The 20,130-nt window shown below is 39.4% G+C and overlaps 1 protein-coding gene across 5 annotated transcripts in view; it reads right to left on the bottom strand.

Annotated features, from left to right (window-relative positions):
* Positions 1–20,130, bottom strand: part of PLEKHG7 (pleckstrin homology and RhoGEF domain containing G7) — an 86,418-nt gene that overhangs the window by 13,559 nt on the left and 52,729 nt on the right. For 4 of the 5 annotated variants that reach the window (XM_069095150.1, XM_069095153.1, XM_069095151.1 and 1 more), the window contains 4 exons: positions 16,806–16,919; positions 13,953–14,127; positions 9,558–9,673; positions 8,385–8,478 (listed from right to left, as the gene is read on the bottom strand). In XM_069095150.1, the coding sequence (XP_068951251.1) occupies positions 8,385–8,478; positions 9,558–9,673; positions 13,953–14,127; positions 16,806–16,919 (499 nt within the window). The remainder of the gene's footprint in view (positions 1–8,384; positions 8,479–9,557; positions 9,674–13,952; positions 14,128–16,805; positions 16,920–20,130) is intronic. The other variant, XM_069095152.1, reaches the window with a different exon arrangement.

Genomic DNA, 20,130 nt, shown 5'->3' with positions numbered 1-20,130 from the left:
TGCATCCAATCAGAGCTGCAGCAGTGAGCGCGTCATCCTGTTCTTCCTCAGTGATTTGCTTATTGAATAAAGGTACATTTTTTTGTTCACATTTACCTGTTTATTAAAATTGCTGTCAATGTTCATTAAAATAAGCCCTCCCCTGAAAATAAGCCCTCTGGTGTTTTTCTGTCCAAAACAATTAATAAGACAGTGTCTTGTTATCGGGGAAACACGGTATGTTAGTTGTATAACATTGGGTGGGTCACTTAATTCCTCAGTGCCTGTAGGTAACTCTTGGAGACCAAAACTTGAAGAGGAGAAGTCAGTCTGTACTGGGATAAGGACTTTCCTAATGGGAACTTCCCTTTACTGATGAAATTACAGATCTCATCCTATCCCATCCCATGTCCTACATGGTAGAGGGAGTGTGTCACAGTGAATGGAATATTAGGTTGGGAGTAAGAGGATCTAGATTCTTCCACTTAGTCCCTATATTCCTTTGAACAAGTCACTTAGCTTCTCAGAGGTATAGTTTCCACACTTGAAGACTTGAGTTCAAATCTCCCCTTTGCCACTTACTAACTTTGTTACCTTGAGCAAGTCACTCAACCTTGATGACCCTGGGATTTATCTACTGAACCACTGATGAGTTGCTGTCTCTGCTGATGGAAGGAGTTCCCACACTAGAAATCCCTATCACAGATTCTTCTTTTATGTGTGTGTCTTTTAGCTCACAAAGCAAGATATGTGTAGTGGAGAGTCTCAGATTGACAGTTCAATGAAGTCACTGTTCTATGTAACAGGATCCTTTGTTAGAGCTTAATTCTTTTTTTCAGACACAGCACAACATTTTATTTGTTTCTGGAGAGATTTGATCCATACTCTGAGACACTAACACTGGTCTTTTCTGCATCCATATTGGTACCCAGCTAGAAAGTCACTCTTGCTATGATTTTGGTTATTAATAGTGAAGGTGTGTTTCATTGAATTCCAAGGTCACATTTCTGGTAGTTGGTTTTGAAACAGTAAGTAAGGAATAGCACCATGTCAATAAGTTCCATCAGAACAGCAATTGACTTAACCAAACAAGGAATAAAGACAATAACAAATTACAAAAAGTAAAATAGGTAATTATAATTACATGATATTATAAAACTTTTGCATGAATAAAATGAATGGATCTAGGTTAAGAAAGGAAGCAAATGTAGGAAAAATCTTTGTATGAGATTTCTCAGCTAAAGGTTTAGTATCTAGATTATATAGATAACTAACATATTAATGAACTGTTTGCCAGTAGATAAATGGTCAAAAGGTATGAACAAGCACTTCTCAAAAGAGAAATCACAAACTATTAGCAGCAATGTGAATGTTCCAAATCACTGATAGTCAGATAAATGCAAATCAAAGAACCCTGAGATTTTATTTCATTCACACCCAGCAATTTGACAAAGATGACAAAAGATGAGATTGTTAATATCCGAGGAGTTGTGAAAAGAGAGGCACACTGGTACATTGCTGGTGGAGCTATGAAACATTACAACCATTTTGGAAAGCAAGTTGGAATTATGCCAATATAGTGACTAAAGTATCCATGCTCTTTGACCCAGAGATTCCACTACTAGGCTTATATCCCAAGGGAAGTCATTAGATAAAAAGTCAGTGTCTGTATGCTGTGTCTCCCTCTCCTAAGGTTGTGGGACATGAATAATGGAGTATTACTGTGCAATCTAAAAAGACAGATATGATGGATGCAAAGAAGTTTGTTACTTGAAAAATTTACAGAACAATTTAAAAATATCCTTTGTTACATGGAATGACTAGGAGAGTGAACAAGAGTGATACTAGGAGAAATTCTGCTGATGTTGCCTGAGAGCAGGTACGTGTTTCAGTAGATAGAGCACTAGGCCTAAAGTCAGGAAGATCTCATTTCAAATCTGTCCTAAGATGCTTAATAGCTGTGTGACCCCGGACAAGTCACTTAGCCCTGTTTGCCTTAGTTTCCTCAACTGTAAAATGAGCTGGAGAAGGAAATGGCAAATCATTCCAGTATCTCTGCCAAGAAAACCCCAAAAGGGGTCACAAAGAGTAAGACATGACTGAAAACAATTAAACAACAACAAGATGGGGATAATCACAGCGCCTACCTGCCAGAATTGTTTTTAAGGATCAAAGGAGATAATAATTGTAAAGTACCTAGCACATAGGAAGCATTATATAAATGTTAGCTATTATGATGATGATGATGATAAATAAAAGATATCCATAATTTTATTTTTATAAAAATATTGGACGGCAGAGTCTCAGTCACAGAAAATCTCTTAAGCAAAATCTTTCTGGCAGGATTCACAATAGGGCCATCTGGAAAAAAGGCTGCACCCTCAACATCACAAGAGACACAATATTTTGTGGTTAAAGCCTTCAGCTGCTCCAATTTGTGTGCTGTTTGCATTTTATATTTGACACACATGATGTGGTCACTGTATTTAGCCAGGGAAGGGAAATTAGCTCATCCTTCTTGTCTCTAAAAAAGGAGGCAGTATGATGGAGTAGAAAAGAACACTGACTTTGGATCCAGAGATCCTGCATTAAAATTCTGCATTGGTCCCATATTGCCTGAGGCATGAAACAGTGCTTAAACTCTCTAGGCCTAAATTTTCTAATCTGTCAAATGAAGGATTGGACTAGGTAACCTCTAGAGTCCTTTCCAGCTCTGAATTTGTGGTTCTGATTTAGGAAATTCTAAATTCTCTAGAGGACTTCCAGTGCCACTATGGCTTAATGAGGAAGGAAATCTCTGAAGCCCTCCCAAATTCCCCTCCAAACAACTAGAGAATTGCCTCATAATTAGTCTAGGAGCTTAGCAAAATTGAATATAATCTTTTGGGGGAAAAAATGGATATTTAATGAAATAGAGGACTTTCAAGCATTTCTTATTAAAAGACCAGAGCTGAATAAAAAGTTTTTCCTCCAAATTCAAGACTCAGTGGAAACATAAAAAGGTTAAAAAGAAACAAGAAAGAGAAAATGTAAGATATTCAATAGGGTTAAACTGTATATATATATATATATATATATATATATAAATTTTATATATTTGATATATGGCAAGATAATATTTATAACTCAACTTTATTACTAGAAGAACAATTAGAAAGATTATATGTAGACAGAAGGTGACCTTTTTGAGGTGACTTTGATGGGATGATACCCCCCCACACACACAAATAAAGGGTGAAAAAGAAAATTGCATTGGAAGAAGGAAGGGGGAGATTGAATGGGGGTAAATTATCCCACATAGAGGCATGAAAAAGCTATTATAATAAAGGGAAAGATGGGGGTGGGTGGGCAAAACTTAAACCTTACTCTCATCAAAATTGACTCAACAAGGGAATAACATACACACTCAGTTGGATATAGAAATCTATCTTACCCTATAAAGAATCAAAAGGGATGAGGATAACAGAAGGGGGAGGAGTGAGGAGGATCTGATAAAAGGAAGGGTAGATTGGGGAAGGAAGTGATCAGAAATAAAACTCTTATGAAGAAGGAAAGGGTGGGGGTAAGAGAGAGAAAGGGAATTAAGCAAAAAAAATAGTACAGAGGGAAATACACAGTTAGTTATCATAATGATAAATGTGAATGGGATGAACTCACCCATAAAGTGGCAGAATGAATTAAAAAGCACAGTCTTACAATAGGTTGTTTACAAGAAACACGTTTGAAACAGAGAGAAACTCACAGGTAAGGGGCTAGAGCAGAATCTATTATGCTTCAGCTGAAGACTGTAAAGCAGGTCTAGCAATCATGATCTCAGACAAAGCAAAAGCAAAAATAGATTTAATTAAAAGAAATAAAGAAAGAAATTGTATTTTGCTGAAAGGCACCACAGACAATGAAGTCATATCAATACTAAACATATATGCACCCAATGGTATAGCATCTAAGTTTTTGAAGAAGTTTAATGAGTTACAGGAGGAAATAGATAATAAAACTATACTAGTGGGGGACCTCAAGTTTCCCCTCTTAGAACTAGATAAATCTAGCCAAAAAATAAACAAGAAAAAGTTATTATGGAAAATTTAGATATGATAGCTCTCTGGAGAAAATTGAATGGGAATAGAAAGCAATATACCTTTTTCTCAGCACTACGTGGTCTCTACACAAAAATTGACCATGTATTAGGGTATAAACCCTCACAACCAAATGCAGAAAGGTAGAAATAGTAAACACATCCTTTTCAGATCATAATGCAATGCAATAATGAACAATGAAAGGATAAATTAAAAATTAATTGGAAATTAAATAATCTAATCTTAAAAAATAAGTACATCAAAGAACAAATCATAGAAATAATTGCTAATTTAATTAGAGAAAATGACAACAATGAGACAACATACCAAAATTTAGGGGATGCCACCAAAGTGATACTTAGGGTAAAATTTCTATCTTTAATTGTTTACATCAATAAAATAGAGAGAAAACAGATTAATGAATTAGGCATGCAACTAAAAAAAAACTAGAAAAAGAACAAATTAAGACTTTCCACCTACACACCAAATTGGAAATCCTGAAAATCAAAGGAAAGATGAATGAAATTGAAAGTAAGAAAACCATTGAACTAATAAATAAAGCTAGAAACTGGTTTTATGGGGTAACCCCCCCCACTAAAATAGATAAACCATTGCTTAATTTGATTAAAACAAGGAAAGAAGAAAACCAAATTACTTGTATGAAAAATGAAAGGGGTGAATTGACCAATGAAGAGGAAATTAAGACAATTGTTAGAAGTTATTGTTTCCAATCATATGCCAATAAATTTGACAATATAAATGAAATGGATGAATATCTACAAAAATATAAATTACTTGGATTAACAGAAGAAGAAATGAAACACTTAAATAATCCAATCTTAAAAAAAAAGAACTTAAACGTGTCATCAATGAACTTCCTAAGAAAAAATCCTCAGGACCATATGGATTCACAAGTGAATTCTACTAAGCATTTAAAGAATAATTAATCCCAATACTATATAAACTATTTGGAAAAACAGGAGAGTCTTATCAAATTCCTTTTATGACACAAATATGGTGTTGATACTTAAACCAGGAAGAGCCAAAACAGAAAGAAAATTATAGATCAATTTCTCTAATAAATATTGATGTAAAATTTTTAAACAAAATTCTAGCAAAGTGATTACAGGAATATACCACAAGGATCACACATTATAGCCAGGTGGGATTTATACCAGGAATGCAGGACTGGTTCCGTATTAGGAAAACTATCAGCATAACTGACCATATTAATAACAAAACTAACAGAAATCATATGATTATCTCAACAGATGCAGAAAAAGCCTTTGACAAAATACAGCACCCATTCCTAAAAACATTAGAAAGTATAGGAATAAGCAAATCTCACCTTAAAATGATAAGTAATATTTATCTAAAACCATCAGCAAGCATTATCTGTAATAGGGACAGGCTAGAAGCCTTCCCAAAGCAATCAGGGTGGAACAAAGATGCCCATTATCACCTTTGCTATTTAATATTGTGATAGAAATGTTAGCTATAGCAATAAAAGAAGAAAAAGAAAAGGAATTCCCTATCAGGCTACTGAGGGGTTAAGTGGCTTGTCCTGACTCACACAACCAGAATGTATGAGAGGCTGGATGTGAAGCCAGGTCTGTGGCTGACTCCCTCCCTTCTATGAGGCCTTTGTAGGGGAACATTTTTGTTTGTTTGTTTGTTTTGTTGTTGTTAAAATAGGAATAACTGAATACAAATGCTTACAAGGAAGTACAGTGTTAAAAAAAAGTGAAGGTAGTTTATTTATTTAATTTTTTTTACATTTTTAGAAATTATAGAGGTCTCCAAGAAACAAAGAGAAATCAGAGGAGATCAGAGGATCCCCAAGTCAGGAGTGTTTGGGGGGAAAAGTTGGGGGGTTAATGATCAGGTAGTCAGACCAGCAAAGATTAAATGAATTGAAGAGATATAATTGGGAGAGGGGAGGGAAGAGGCCTGAACCTATGATTTCATTGTCTGAGTGGATTTCCAAGTCACCCTTATCTCTGTAATTTAAGAATGTGAGAGAGATACCTTAGAGTGAACTGCCTGGGATCACATGGCCAGTCTGTGTCAGAGTCTGGACTCAAACCCAGATCTTTCTAACCCTTGGGCTCATCTTTATCTACTGTCATATACTGCCTTTAAAGAAGAAACCTTTGAAAATTCATTTTGTTTGTTTTAGTCTGGTAAAACGGCTGCTTTTTCAATACTTAGGGATGAGGTGGTCTCACTCTTTGCCCCTGAAGGTCTGAATTGGCTCAAACCAGAAGATCACCAGCGAGCCTTCCAGACTTTGATTGGGTGTTGTTTCCTTTGACTTGTATTCTTTCACTCTTGGCGCTTTCTCTTGCTATAGCCCTATTATTTAAAGGAGGACTTGTGGATAGCAAGGGCCAATGCTCAGCCAATGCTGAGGGGACGTCCCTCCAGTGGCCGTGGTCTGCCTTCTTGGCTGGTCAGATTCTGTTGACTTCTCAGTCCTATCTCAAGGACCCCTGTAGGAGGCTTAACTCTAGATTCAACACCAGGCTACTCCAGGTCCCAAAGGGCATCTTTAGGTCCCTATTTCTCCCCCCTCACTGCAAGAACAGTAAACTAAGATATAACTATTAATGCAGTAGCTATTTTTTAAACTTTTTATTTTATTTCCTTTTAATCTCTAATATCCAAGGAAAATAGGAGGTTTATAACCAAAGGAATTAATGCAGGTCAAGAAATCTTTTTTTTAAAGGCAGAATGATGTAATGAAGAAAGCTTTGTTTTAGGAGTCAGAATGACCTAGGTTCAAATCTTGACCCTATTATTTATTGCTTATATGGCTTTGGGGGGCAGCTAGAGCACTAGGCCTGGAGTCAGGAACATATGAGTTCAAACCTGGTCTTAGACACTTATTAGCTGTATGACCCTGAGTAAGTCACTTAACCCTGCTTTCCTCAGTTTCCTCAACTGTAAAATAAGCTGGAGAAAAAAAAAATGGCAAACTACTTTATTGTCTTTGTTAAAAAAACTCCCAAATGGGGTTATGAAGAGTCAGATATGACTGAAAAACAAATGTTGGCTTAGGCAAACTACTTCTTTCTGGGCCACCATTTCCCCATTTGTTCAATGAGAGGATTCACCTCTGAGGTCCCTTCTGGCCCTAAACTGATATCCTCAGTGCTATAAAAAGTGCCGTGAGTCTTTCCCATTCCTATTTATATAATCTCAGAGGTAAAAGGGTCATCTAATCCAACTGTGGCCTGAATAGGAAATATTCTATAGCACCAACAACACACAACATTGGAATGAGGTCGTTGGATCATGGATTTAGAGCTAGGAGGGAATTTTTTTTTTTAAGCAATTGGGGTTAAGTAACTTGCTCAAGGTTACACAGCCAGTTATTTCTGGGTGTGGTGCTAAGTATCAGAGCCTGGATTTGATCCCCAGATCATCCTGACACTGGGGCCAGTGCTCTTACTCGCTGAGCCACCTGGCCTCCCTCTGCTAAGCAATTGGGGTTAAGTAACTTACTCAAGGTTACATGGCCAGGTGTTTCTGGGTGGGTGCTAAGTGTCTGAGCCCGGGATTCGATCCCCAGCTCATCCCGACACTGGGGCTGGTGCTCTTACTCGTTGGCCGCCCCTAGGAGGGAATTTTTGATGCCATCAAGTTCAATCCTCACATTTCTGAGGCACAGAAAAGTTAAGTGACTCGCCTAGGGTCAACAGCTAGTAAATATCTAAGATGAGATTTGAACCCTCAGAGTCCCACAAAATGTGATTAATTAGATCAGAGATTGAGAACTGAAAGGAACCTTAGGGACCATTGAGTCTACCTAACCTTTCATTGTACAGATGGGGAAACTGAGGCTAAATGACTTCCCCAGGGTAAAGACAACTAATAAATGATGGAGGCGAGATTTAAACTTAGGTCTTCCAGACTCCAAGTTCAGTGGATTGATTACCCAACATCATAGTGAGACAAACAGGAAAGCTCTAGTTTTTTGTTGTTCAGTCATTTCAGTCTTGTCAGATTCTTTGTGACCCCATTTAGAGTTTTCCTGGCAAAGATCCTGGAGTGGTTTTTCATTTCCTTCTCTAGTTCATTTACTGATGAGGAAACTGAGGCAAACAGGGTGAAGTGACTTGCTCAGGGTCACACAACTACTAAGTGTCTGTGGTCAGATTTGAACTCAGATCTTCCTGACTCCAGGCCCAGGGCTCTATCCACTACACCACCTAATTTCCCAGGCTCTATTCCTTTTCTCTCTCAAATGGAGACCAAATCAAGAAGCCAGATTTTCTTACCAGCTCTAAAATAGAAAGTGTTGCCAGTTTAAGGAAATCAGTTCATTACCTGCAAGAATCAACTTCCCCTCATGAAGGAGGTGTCTGTTGGCTGGTGACAAGATGTTTTCTGCCATGTGTTCCTTAAAGATGTGTTTCAGGCACTTCAAAAACAAGAGAGAGACTCATATAAAGCCTGTAGAAGAGGAACATCCCAACCACATCATCTGAAGTTAGGACCTTGGGATATTCTGATAGGGGAACAGGGAAGGGAACAAGGATTTATTAAGTGCCTGTTATATACTGGACACTGTGCTAAATGCTTTACAAATGTCATCTCTTGGGAACTATTGACCAGTGGTCTTATAGATCCAGAAAGAAACATAATCCAGTAAATCCTATAAGCTGTCTGCCTTTCCCATGCAAGATAACATTTAGATGGAAGTCATACTACTGGCCCAGAATTCTCACCTGTAGAATAGTAACTAGGACAGGGCACCTGGGGCTTTATTCCAGGGTACCATATTTACCGGTTCTGGTAGCACTTGAAGTGCTTTGGTGTGTTGGAGTGGGATCCTTCCTCTGTGACCAGTTCCCTAGCAGGGACATCATGCCAGTGTCCCCGGAGGACATAGGACCATAAAGCCAGAGTGGGAAGGATCTTCAGAAATCATCTAGTCAAGGGATTTTTTACTTTGTGTGTGTGTCATGGATGGATACCTTTGGTCATGGTTGGATGAAGCCTATGGACCCCTTCTGAGAATTATGTTTTTAAATTCATAAAACAACATAGTTTTAAAATAAAATACTTTAGTAAATAATAATATAATAAATAATAATAATAAATAAAATAAATTTTTTTTTAGGAAAAGCACAAGTTTATGGACCCCAGATTATGAACCCTTGATCTAATCTAATAGTCTAATTTTACGGATGAGGAAACTGAAGCCCAAGGAGGTTAAAAACTTGCCTACGGACCTCAGGTACTAAGATATAGAGGTAGGATTTCTATACCACATTGCTTCCCAATCCCTGTCTTCTTGTAGTGAAGTGATATCCCGCACGACCCAATGAGGGCATCTTTCATGTAACTTGACTTAGACATGGTTTGGGGTGCTTGCCCTGGGTCTAGAAATTCCTGGAGACGATCCTATTTCACTCCTTGGTAGCAAGGAGACTAATAGAGAATTCTTCCCTAGAAAGACAAACTCACAGGAAGGGACATCAGTCCCAGTGGGCATACCTCTGGTATGAAGAACCTTTTATCTCGATCCCAGAGTGGAGGCCACACTATGATCTCCTGGAGGTGCCGAAACTTTTGGAAATTGTCAAGCCATTTCACTTTTCCTTCAAGGTCACCTAAAAGAGGAGAAAAACCAGACCTTGTACATGTGCACCTCACATCCAAGGGCATGATAGATGGTGCGACTTGAACTTCACAGCTATGTTTGCCTAAGCCACTCCCCACTGGCTACTCAGCATCTTCAGCAACTTCACAGCTATGTCTGCCTAAGCCCCTCCCCACTGGCTGCTCAGCATCTTCAGCAACTTCAGAATATTGATTGCTCTTTGTATGCCAAAGGAAGAAACTCACTGATCTAACCTTAGTCTCTTGTTGAAAGCAATAAGTCTTTATTAACACAGTTTGGCAAATGGGAGATGAATTATATATTGTTACTCAATGTGTTATTAAATGATGTAATTGCATTGGGGCTATCTGCTCTCCCTTGGGGGGAAAACATTGCCCCAAATTAGAGAAATACAAATATTGGAGGTAATGAGGCAATTGATATTTTTATGTTGAGCGGGATAACAGGTAGAAACGAATCCATTATTTTTCCATTGTGGGTTTATATTCATTTCTCAAAATTCCATTCCTATTGCTATTAAAGATATGGGATGATGAAAAACTCATTTGGAGAGATGACCCATAAGACTAGTGGGAACTTTCAGAGATTGCTTCATCATCCTGGTGAGATGAAACCATCTTTAATGGACAAAACTACACTTGACATCATATCAGATTGATAAGAAGTCATCCTGTAGTGAGGGGCTCCCAGAAAAAGGTCTGACATATCCCTCAAAAAATCTATCCCAATCCTTCGTATGAGAATATTCTTGTAAACTACTGCATATATCACCTCAACACATTTCTTTTTACTCCTTGGCTGGATGAAATTTATTTCAATCCCTTGGACCCTCTGGAGGTAGAAAGGGAAAACAAATCTTCAAGATGAGAAAAAAAGAATTTGCTACTTTTCATTTGCAGCTCTCAAAAGGGAATTAATGATAAGAGTAACAGCAACTTCGCAGAGCAGCTAATTGGGGAACTTTGGAGAGCTATATACCATTTGAATACTCCTGAGAGAGACTAACACATAACACACTTAGCATAAATCACTCAGAATGTCTTCATTTTATTCAGAGTTTTCCATTATGGAAAATAGAAATGAGGATGCATGCCATTATCATGCTTGGTTGAATTCAAGAATTTTTTAAAAATTCAATAAATATTTATTAAAGGTCTACAACATTCAGAACCCCTTCTAGGCACTGGGGTAGGCAAGAATTTAGTTAAGACATGGCACATACAAACTAGAAGGGGATAAAACTCAGTTGCTTAGAATTCATAATATTATCCAAGTTCATTAGATAGCATCAGATAAGCATTAGATAAGACACTTACACAGAAGAGTCTATTGTATGGTAGTTAGGTAGTATAGAAAACACAAGCAATGAAATTAGGAGGAGGACCTGAGTTCAAATCCAGCCTTAGACATTTACTAGCTGTGTGACCCTGGGCAAGTCACTTAACCCTGATTGCCTCCAAAAAAAAAAAAAGAAAAAAAAACATAAGGAACTATGCTCACCCAAATCAACCATGTCATCAATGAATAGCTCTTCTCTGCTCTGAATGTCCTCCTTTGATGGCCAAGGAAAACTCCTTTTGTTAAATGATAGACTCCAAGGGTCTTATTTAATTCCAACTCCAGGCACATGACCAGCCTGTCTACTTAGCCCTGGTATGTTAAGGACCACTTCCTGGATGAGATGGCATTTGATTTGGGCTTTAAAGAAAAAGGAGGAATTCATTCTAGCTACACAATCATTGAACATTGGAGCTGGAATTTTAGAGAACATCTCATTCAGCTTCCCGTATATTTTTGTTGTGGACAAGTAAATTCACTGAGGCCCATGGAGGTCAGATGACTTTCTCTAAGTCCCAGGACTAATCAGTGCCAGGGCCAGGCCATGCCATCCAGGTCTTCTTGCTCCCAAATCATACTGTTATTGAGTAAGAGCTGGGAGGCATCTTAGAAGCTCTCAAGTCTGATCCCCTCATTTGGCAGATGAGTAAACTGAACTCAAGTGATTTGCCCAACATCACACAGGTAGCAAAAGTCAGAATCTGGATTTGAACTCAGGTCCTCCAACTCCAGATTCAGCCCTCTCTCTCTGCCATATCTCATTATCTCTTAAGGGAACAGCATGAACAAAGACAGAATCAATCAATCATTCAATCAACAAACGTCTATTGAGTGAGTGCCTGTACTGTGTCCTGCTGCTGTATTAGGGGCATTGAGGTAAACAATAAAATCAATCAATAAGCATTTATTAGGCACCTACTATGTGCCAGTCAGTATGCTAAGCCTTAGACACATGATTAGCCAATCAATAACCATTTATTAAGCACCTGCTATATGTCAGGCCACTGTGCTAAGTCTTAGACACCATTAGTCAATAAGCATTTATCAGGGACCTATTATGTGCCAAACATGGTGCTTATACTTAGTTAAGTCTTAATTAAGATAGTCTCCATGCCAAGGGATGTGCTTATGGGGAAGGGAGAGCAGTTGAGTTTGACTGCAGTAGAGATGCAGAGAGGGGAGTGTAGTCTGAGAAAGGGAGAGCAGCTCTAGCTTACAGAAGGATTTAGGTGCCTTGGCTGGTTAGTTCACATCCTGAGACTTTGAACAAGGGTAAACCAGGATTTGAAATTGTTTGCATGCCAGCACTGGATTGTAGTGACCTAAGCAAAATGACAAAGCAGGTTATATCCTCAGGAAGAACTGTGGATTCCTACTGGCTTTGCAGGGTTTTTGCTTGGAAGTTATAAACAAAGTACCATCAATTTTCTGGGAAGTGATGCTTTTCCTGCTTCCATTCACATCTGAAAATCTGAGCTGGGGATCAAACCATCTGGGTAATGTGGTGCTTGAGTTCTTACGGGGTTAGAGAGGATGTGACTCAGGCCCATTGTTCTGAGCATCTTTGATTCATAAGGAGATCAAACTTCCATCCAAGTTTCCTAGCTCAAAGGAATTCCCCTGCTTGAAATGACCTCAAATCACTGGCTTTCTCTTCTAGGGAAAGGTGAGCTCAAGAACCAGGATTAAATTCTTTGTCTCAGAAAGTAGCAGTCTAGAGCCATGGAAATAGAGCTCTTGGCTTGGAATTGGGGAGAACTGGGTTCAAGTCATCCCTCAAACACTTCCCTTTGTCTCCCTGAACTTCTGTTATTTCCTCCAAAAAAAATGGAGGGAATGCTCTCTGGGATCCATTAGATCAAAGCTCTAGAGACAGAAGGAAACTCAGAGGTCTTTAAATCCAACCCCTTCATTTTATATATGAAGAAACAGGCCCCCTGGAGTCAAAGGCATAGACTGAAGATGGGAAGGGACCTCAAAGGCTTTCTAGTCGACCCCTTTATTTTAGACTTGAGGAAGCAGAGATCTATGGTCAAAGTCATACATTTCAGGTGGGAAGGGAATTGTGAAATATGAAAAGTTTGAGAGATATTGTTTCTGAGTAATTAACAATTATTTTGTTAATTATGGTTAGAAGATAAATAATAAAAGGGTCATTTGACTGTTTCTCCTAAACCAAAGATGGATCATGGTGACTTCTTGATGCCTATATATATGCTCTTGGAGGAGTGGGTTTTCCCAACAGGCAGTAATCAACTCTGATTAGTTAACAAATAATGAGAAGGATGAATATTATAATGAGAGGTAGACCTACTTTAATGAGGTTCTGGGGGATGTGATGTTGATTATGTCACTTACTTGGGCAAACAAAGCCTTGGTAGACAAAGTATCTACTCCCCCTCCCTGCCACTCCCAAACATGGGTAGAGCACAGCAGGCTCAAATTCACCCAGATTAAATTCTTTGTAAAGTTTTTCTAGTTGGGTGGGCAACAACTCAAGATAGATAAGATGGTCTAGGTAGGGTAAATTTTGGTGCAAGGTTGGAGGTCTCTTTGAAAAATTGAACTTTGAATGAGGAAATAGAAAAATGGGAAAAAAAACCCTGGATCTCCCCAATAATTGGTTATTTAATAATCATTTCTCTCAGACTACAAAGACCATCTAGCCCAACCCTTTCATTGTACAGATGGGAAACGATGGGAAGAGACTTCAAAGACCATCTAGTCCAAGCCCTTTATGTCACAGAGGGGGAAATTGAGGCTCAGGCAGATGTGATTTACTCAAGGTCACACAAAGAGCAAATGGTAGAGTCAGAATTTTTATGCAGGTCTGCTCATCTAAATATGGTGTTCCTCCCATAGTAATTCTTTTCTTCCCAGTCCTGCAGAGCTCAAGCATCTTCCTTTTATCACAAGCCCCTGGTACTTACGAATCGCCTTCTCCACTTTTTCCTTGAGGGAGTAGATGGTAATTTTCTCCCTGGCATCCATACTCCTCCTCCAGATATTCTTCAGAAGCAGCGGGTACCTAGTCAGCCGGTGCAGGGGAGTCACCAGCAGTTCAGGGAGATGGAGTCGCTTGCACTGGTCATGCCTCTCACACCACTGTAGAACACAAATCGGGTAGGGTAGCTGATCAGAACATCCCTTCCCTGCCTGGCTGCACCTGGAAAGAAGCTCTTTGGGGCCTCCACTGATGGAAGGCTATGGGGGAAGGTCTAGCTTTGGTGATAGACTGTCCCTCTAAGCATCTCCTAGCATCTACAGGCCACTCTTTGTGTTATTCTAGAAGGATAAGCAGATCATAGGGTACCAGAGATGAAAAGGACCTCAGAGGCCATCTACTCCAATGTCTTCATTTGACAGAAGAAGAAACTTAGACCTGGAGAGGTGATTTGGCCAAAGTCACTGCTCATAAATGAGAGCTGGGACTTCAATCTAGGTCTTCTGAATTCAAAGTGACTTCTCTTTCCCCTTCACCAGCTGCCTTACAGATGCACAGTACCTGCTGCATGAATATCGGTTGAATCAACTTGAGTTAGTCTCCTCAAGAGTCCCTTTGTAGCTGTGGTCATTTCCTGAAGCAAATGAGAAAGCCCCCAGAGTATGTGATCCTATATTACTGTGGAATAGTAGACCTGAAACTTTTAGGGGCAGCTAGGTGGTGCCATAGTGCACAGAGCACTGGGCCTGGAGTCAGGAAAATTCATCTTCCGGAGTTCAAATCCAGCCTCAGACACTTACTAGCTATGTGACCCTAGCAAGTCATTTAACTCTGTTTCACTTGGTTTCCTCATCTGTAAAATGGGCTGGAGGAGGAAATGGCAAACTACTCCAATACCTTTACCAAGGAAACCCAAATGGGGGTCACAAAGAGTCAGGCACAACTAAAACAACTGAACACAGAAGACCTGAAGGTTGTTATTCTCTGGCTTCATTTCCCCATGGTTTTCTCTAAGTCTGCAGAGTGCTTTGCCAGTGCTGGGTCAAAAGCCTTTTGTTTGGTTTCATTCTAGGAATGGGGATGGAGGTGGGGAGGGGAGAGCAGACAGGAGGAGGAGTGATTCAAGGCTTTCCAGAAAAAAACCAACCCTTCCCTGCAGCTGCGACTTTGCCAAAAAATCACCTTGGAGACTTGAGGAGAGCGAGGGAGAAAGTCTTCTGCTGTTTGTTGAGCTATTGATGTGCTGAGAAGCCCTCTGTGGATTCATGGGGCCACAAGAGGAGAGACCTCAGGAAGAAATCTGACCCTTCCTTCCTTCACATTCAGAGCATTTCAAGGACTTGACAGCTCCAACCAGGCCATTAGAGTTTCCCAAATTAGAAATGACATCATTCTGCTGACAAAATTCTCCCCTTGGTTTGGCTGCTAGACTGCAGCATTTGCTTAACCTTCCGGGCCAGTGGGTTTGAGAATCGTTGAACAAGCCCTCCACCTTCAACTGATTTCCACTTAGTAAGTTTTTAATGTTATTGCTAACAATTGTTAGTAAGAAACAATCTTCCTGTTTTCTGCTAGCACATGACTCCATTCTCAAAGAGTTCACATTCTAATGAGGGAGACAACATACAAAAAACCTAGACACATGCAAGGTATAGACAGAGGAGATGGAAAGCAATCTAAGAGATGCAGGCACTGGCAGTTAGGGAAACCAGGATGCCTCTTGAAGAAGATGTGATTTAAACTGTCTTGAAGGAACCCAGGAAAATTGGGAGGAAGATCAATGCAGCTTCTCTCTGCTCAGCTGGGCCTTTACCACATGTTTGATATACACTGTCCCCAGATGTATTTCTGGTCTCTTCTTCCACCTTCCTGCCCATAGGTCCTAAATGTATTTCCAGACTTATGTAGGGCATTGCCAAGGACCAAAACAAGACAGCCCCAATCAATCAACATGCATTAATTAAGCACAGACTCTATATCAGGCAGTATGCTAGTTGCTTGATCCTACCAGTTCATTGGAAAGAGTGATACATTTGGAGTCAAAGGACCTGGGTTTGAGTTGTTCCACTTACTATCTTTCTGGGGGAGGAGAAAGGATGGGAAAAGGGGAAGGAGAAGAGGAAGGGGAAGAAGAGAAAGAAAGGGAGGGGAGAGATTGCAGACTATAATTCAGGAGACATTTTGGATAATATTCTCCCCATTCCCTGAGACATCATGCTTCCTCCCTCCCTCCCTCCCTCCCTCCCTCTCTCCATTGCTTCCTTCCTCCCTCCCTCCCTCACTCCATTCCTCCTTCCCTCCCTCCATTCCTCCCTCTCTCCCTTCATTCCTCCCTCCCTCCCTCCTTTCTTTCCTTCCTCCCTCCCTTTTCTTTCTTTCTTTTTCTTTCTTTCTTTCTTTCTTTCTTTCTTTCTTTCTTTCTTTCTTTCTTTCTTTCTTTCTTTCTTTCTTTCTTTCTTTCTTTCTTTCTTTCTCTTTTTCTTTCCTTCTCTCTTTCCTTCTTTCTCTCTTTCATTCCTTCTCTCTTTCCTTCTTTCTCTCTTTCATTCCTTCTTTCTCTCTCCTTTCTCTCTCTCTTTCTCTCTTTCTTCCTCTCTCTCTCTTTCTTTCTTTCCTTCTTTCTTTTTTTTCCTTCATTTGTTTATTCCTCTCTTCCTCCCTCTCTCTCTTCCTTCCTTCCTTCTTTCTCTTACATTTTTTTCTGTATTTGGTTTAATTATCTGAATTCCTTTCTCCTTAACTGCACTAAATACAGATACAATCAATCCCTATTTTCCATCAGCCTCAAAGAGTCTTAGAACAAAGAAGGAAATGCAGAAAGACTCAAGGCTCACATCACCTTTAAATAGATTCCAAAGTCTTCTCTCTGTCTTAAACTCTCCAGATAGAAGATGGCGGAGGTGTAATTAAGGCAATAAATTTGGTGGCTCTGACAGAGGCGCCCTCGGAAATGCTGTAAGAGCAAAATGCAGAACCTAAGTCCCATGAGCAAATAATCCATGACAGTAGGAAGGCAGAATCACAGAGTGGACAGAGAACTGGTCTCAGAGTCCTGGGTCCAAGTCCTGGCTATGTGACCCTGGGTAACTCATGGCACCTCTCAATGACTCATGCAACTTTCTAACCTACAAATAGGAGAACAGTGTCTAGCTTTGCTTACTGGGAGTTCTTTCTGCCAATTAAACCACAAGTCTGGACCAAAGAAAACTCCAAACAACCTCACCCTCAGATTAAAATGGTTGGAAAAGCCAGTCCTTCCCTTACATGAACTGATGCTGAATGAAGTGAGCAGAACCAGAAGAAAATTTTACATAGTAACAGCAATATTATGCAATGACTAAGTTTGATAGACTTGGCTCTGCTTAGCAATGCAGGGATCTAACACAACTCCATATGACTCGTGATGGAAAATGCTATCTATATGCAGACAAAGAATTAGAGAGTCTGGATGCAGATGAAAGCATACTGTTTGCTCACTTGCTCTCGCTCTCTCTCTCTCTCTCTCTCTCTCTCTCTCTCTCTCTCTCTCTCTCTCTCTGTCTCTGTCTCTCTCTGTCTCTGTCTCTGTCTCTCCCTTTCCTCGTGGTTTTTTGCATTGGTACAAATTCTTCTTTGCAACATGACTAATGTGCAAACTAAAAAAAAAAAAAAGGGAAAATATACAATAAATATGGCTCTTTACCTTGGAAAAAAATATCAGCCCTTCCATTTGCTTAGTTAAATGTTTATTGTTATTAAGTGTTTGTTATGCTCAAGGCACAACAAGAGAGTTAAGATGGCCAAATCCTGGGCTGGGAATTAGGAAGATGATTCCGATCTAGCTTTAGGCATTCATTTCTTGTGACCCTAAATAAGTCACTTAAGGTCAATGATTCTTAGGTATCTCCAAAGGATGTATCTAGGGAAGATGCTATATTTGTTATACCTTGGTTCCTCCTAGCCCTGCCACTCCCTGCTTGTGTGACTTTGGGCAAGCAGTTTCATCTCTTTGGGTCTCAGTTTCTTCATCCTTACAATGGACTAAATGACTTTCTCTCAATGTGTGATCCCATAATCTACTATGTCACAATGGGCAGTGATCTGCCTTGGTGGAGGGAGTTCTCACACCAGGAGTGTGATTTGGAATCACAAAATCTATCCTGTACTGGCACAAAGTCTAGGCACTTTCAAAAGGCACCAGGTGGAGATATAACAGATAAGATATGGTTCCTGCCTTCAAGGAGTTGAAGCTTTGAGCAAACCCATATTCCATAAATCTAAGTGGGTACATGTGTGAATATGGTTTCCTTTTCATGATATGAAAATACTACTGTGGGCAACAACTCATATTTCTGTGTTTGAGTTTTTGAAGGCACTCACTAGAGTGGATGGAATGTTGGGCCTGAGTTCAAATCTAGCCCCAGACACTTAAAAGCTGTGTAATTCTGGGCAAGTCACTTAACCTCTGCTTGCCTTAGTTTACTCATCTATAAAATGGGGATAATAATAGCATCCACTTTCCAGAGTTGTTGTGAGAATCAGATGAGAGTGCACACAGTATGTGAAATATAAATGTCAGCTATTATTATTTTATTACTAATTACATATGATGTCATATAATATTATAATATAATATACAATATAATAAATATTATATAATATATAACAACACACTATTATATTTATATAATATATTAATTATTCTATTAATATTATTATTAATTAAATTCTCTGGATCCCATTTTTCTGATCCATAGAATGATAAGGAAGAATGATATGATGTCTAATGTCCTCCCAATATCCATAATGTGTATAATGTTCTATATGACCCCTTGTAATAGATGGTCCTGAGATTGAGGCCAGTGAAAATCACATGGTAATAGAGGCCAACTTAATCAAGCCCTGGGCAAGTTGCTTTGACTTGAGCATTAGAGGAAAGGAGGGGATAACTGGCAAATGGCAAGACTGGTAAGAGCAGGAAACTGAGTTTGTGAAAACCAATGCAATCCCGGTTTTAAGCTTGGTGTCATGCCTGCCACCTATAGAGAGGTCAGGGGGTGCTTAATATCTTCCCTCTGTTAATGCCAATTTCTCCTGTCTAAAGCTTATTTTAATTTAGTTACTTGCATGTTGTAAATTGCAGATAGATTATAAATTCCTTGAGGGCAGGGACCATTTTTTTCCTTTCTTTGTGTATACAATGACTGACACATAGTAAGTACTTAACAAATGTTTGTTGATTGACTAACAGAAAGGAAGGGAATTATTTTGATTCCAGGATTTTAGTCTTTAAACATTTGGGGTCTGAGAAAAGGCAATGGTATTGAGTACTTCATAGGATTGTAGATTCAGAGTTGGAAGGGACTTAGGATGTCATTGACATTAAGTGTCTTTTGTTTTATGGTTAAGAAAACAGAGGCCCAAAGAGGTGATTGGGCTGCCTGTTGTTGCCACATGGGGTGAGTATCTGAGGCAGTATTTGCATCCAAGTCTACCTTACTCCATGTGAAACACTTTGTCCTCTACTACAGCCTTGCTGCCTTTGCTCCAAGGTCCTCATTTTACAAGATAACATACTTTTTTTTTTTTTGGAGGGAGGAAGGCAAAACAATTGGGGTCAAGTGACTTGCCCAAGGCCACACAGCTAGTTAAGTGTCAAGTATCTGAGGCTGGATTTGAACTCAGGTCCTCCTGACTCCAGGGCCAGTGTTCTATTCACTGTACTACCTAGCTGCCCCAAGATAACATACTTCAGATTAGCAGAACTGGGACTGGAATCCAGGGCCTCTAATTCCCAGTCTAACCAATCATTTAATTAATCAAAAAGCATTGATTAAGTATCTCCTGTATACCAGGTTTTGTGATTTTCCAGTCCTCTTTCCACTGTCCTAACTGCCCTCATCAAAGAATATTTTAAAAAAAGTAAAATCTTAAATAACACAAATATTTAAATATTAATTTATCTTAAATAAGATAAATATCTAACACTCTTGGGAAGCTGTGACTCAGTGAATAGAGAATTGTACCCCAAATCAGGAAGACCTGATTGCAAATTCCACTGCAGACATGTATATATACAAGACCCTGGGGAAATCAATTAATCTCTCTGCCACAGTTTCCTCACCTGTAAAATGAAGCTAATAACTAGCAGCTACTTCCCAGCATCATGAGGATCAAATGTGAGA

The sequence above is a fragment of the Petaurus breviceps genome, unplaced genomic scaffold (genome assembly GCF_028583685.1).
Source record: "Petaurus breviceps papuanus isolate PSGF00001 unplaced genomic scaffold, PetGlider_PUasm1.0 225, whole genome shotgun sequence".
Classification (NCBI taxonomy): domain Eukaryota; kingdom Metazoa; phylum Chordata; class Mammalia; order Diprotodontia; family Petauridae; genus Petaurus; species Petaurus breviceps.
This window is presented reverse-complemented; position numbering and strand designations above follow the sequence as displayed.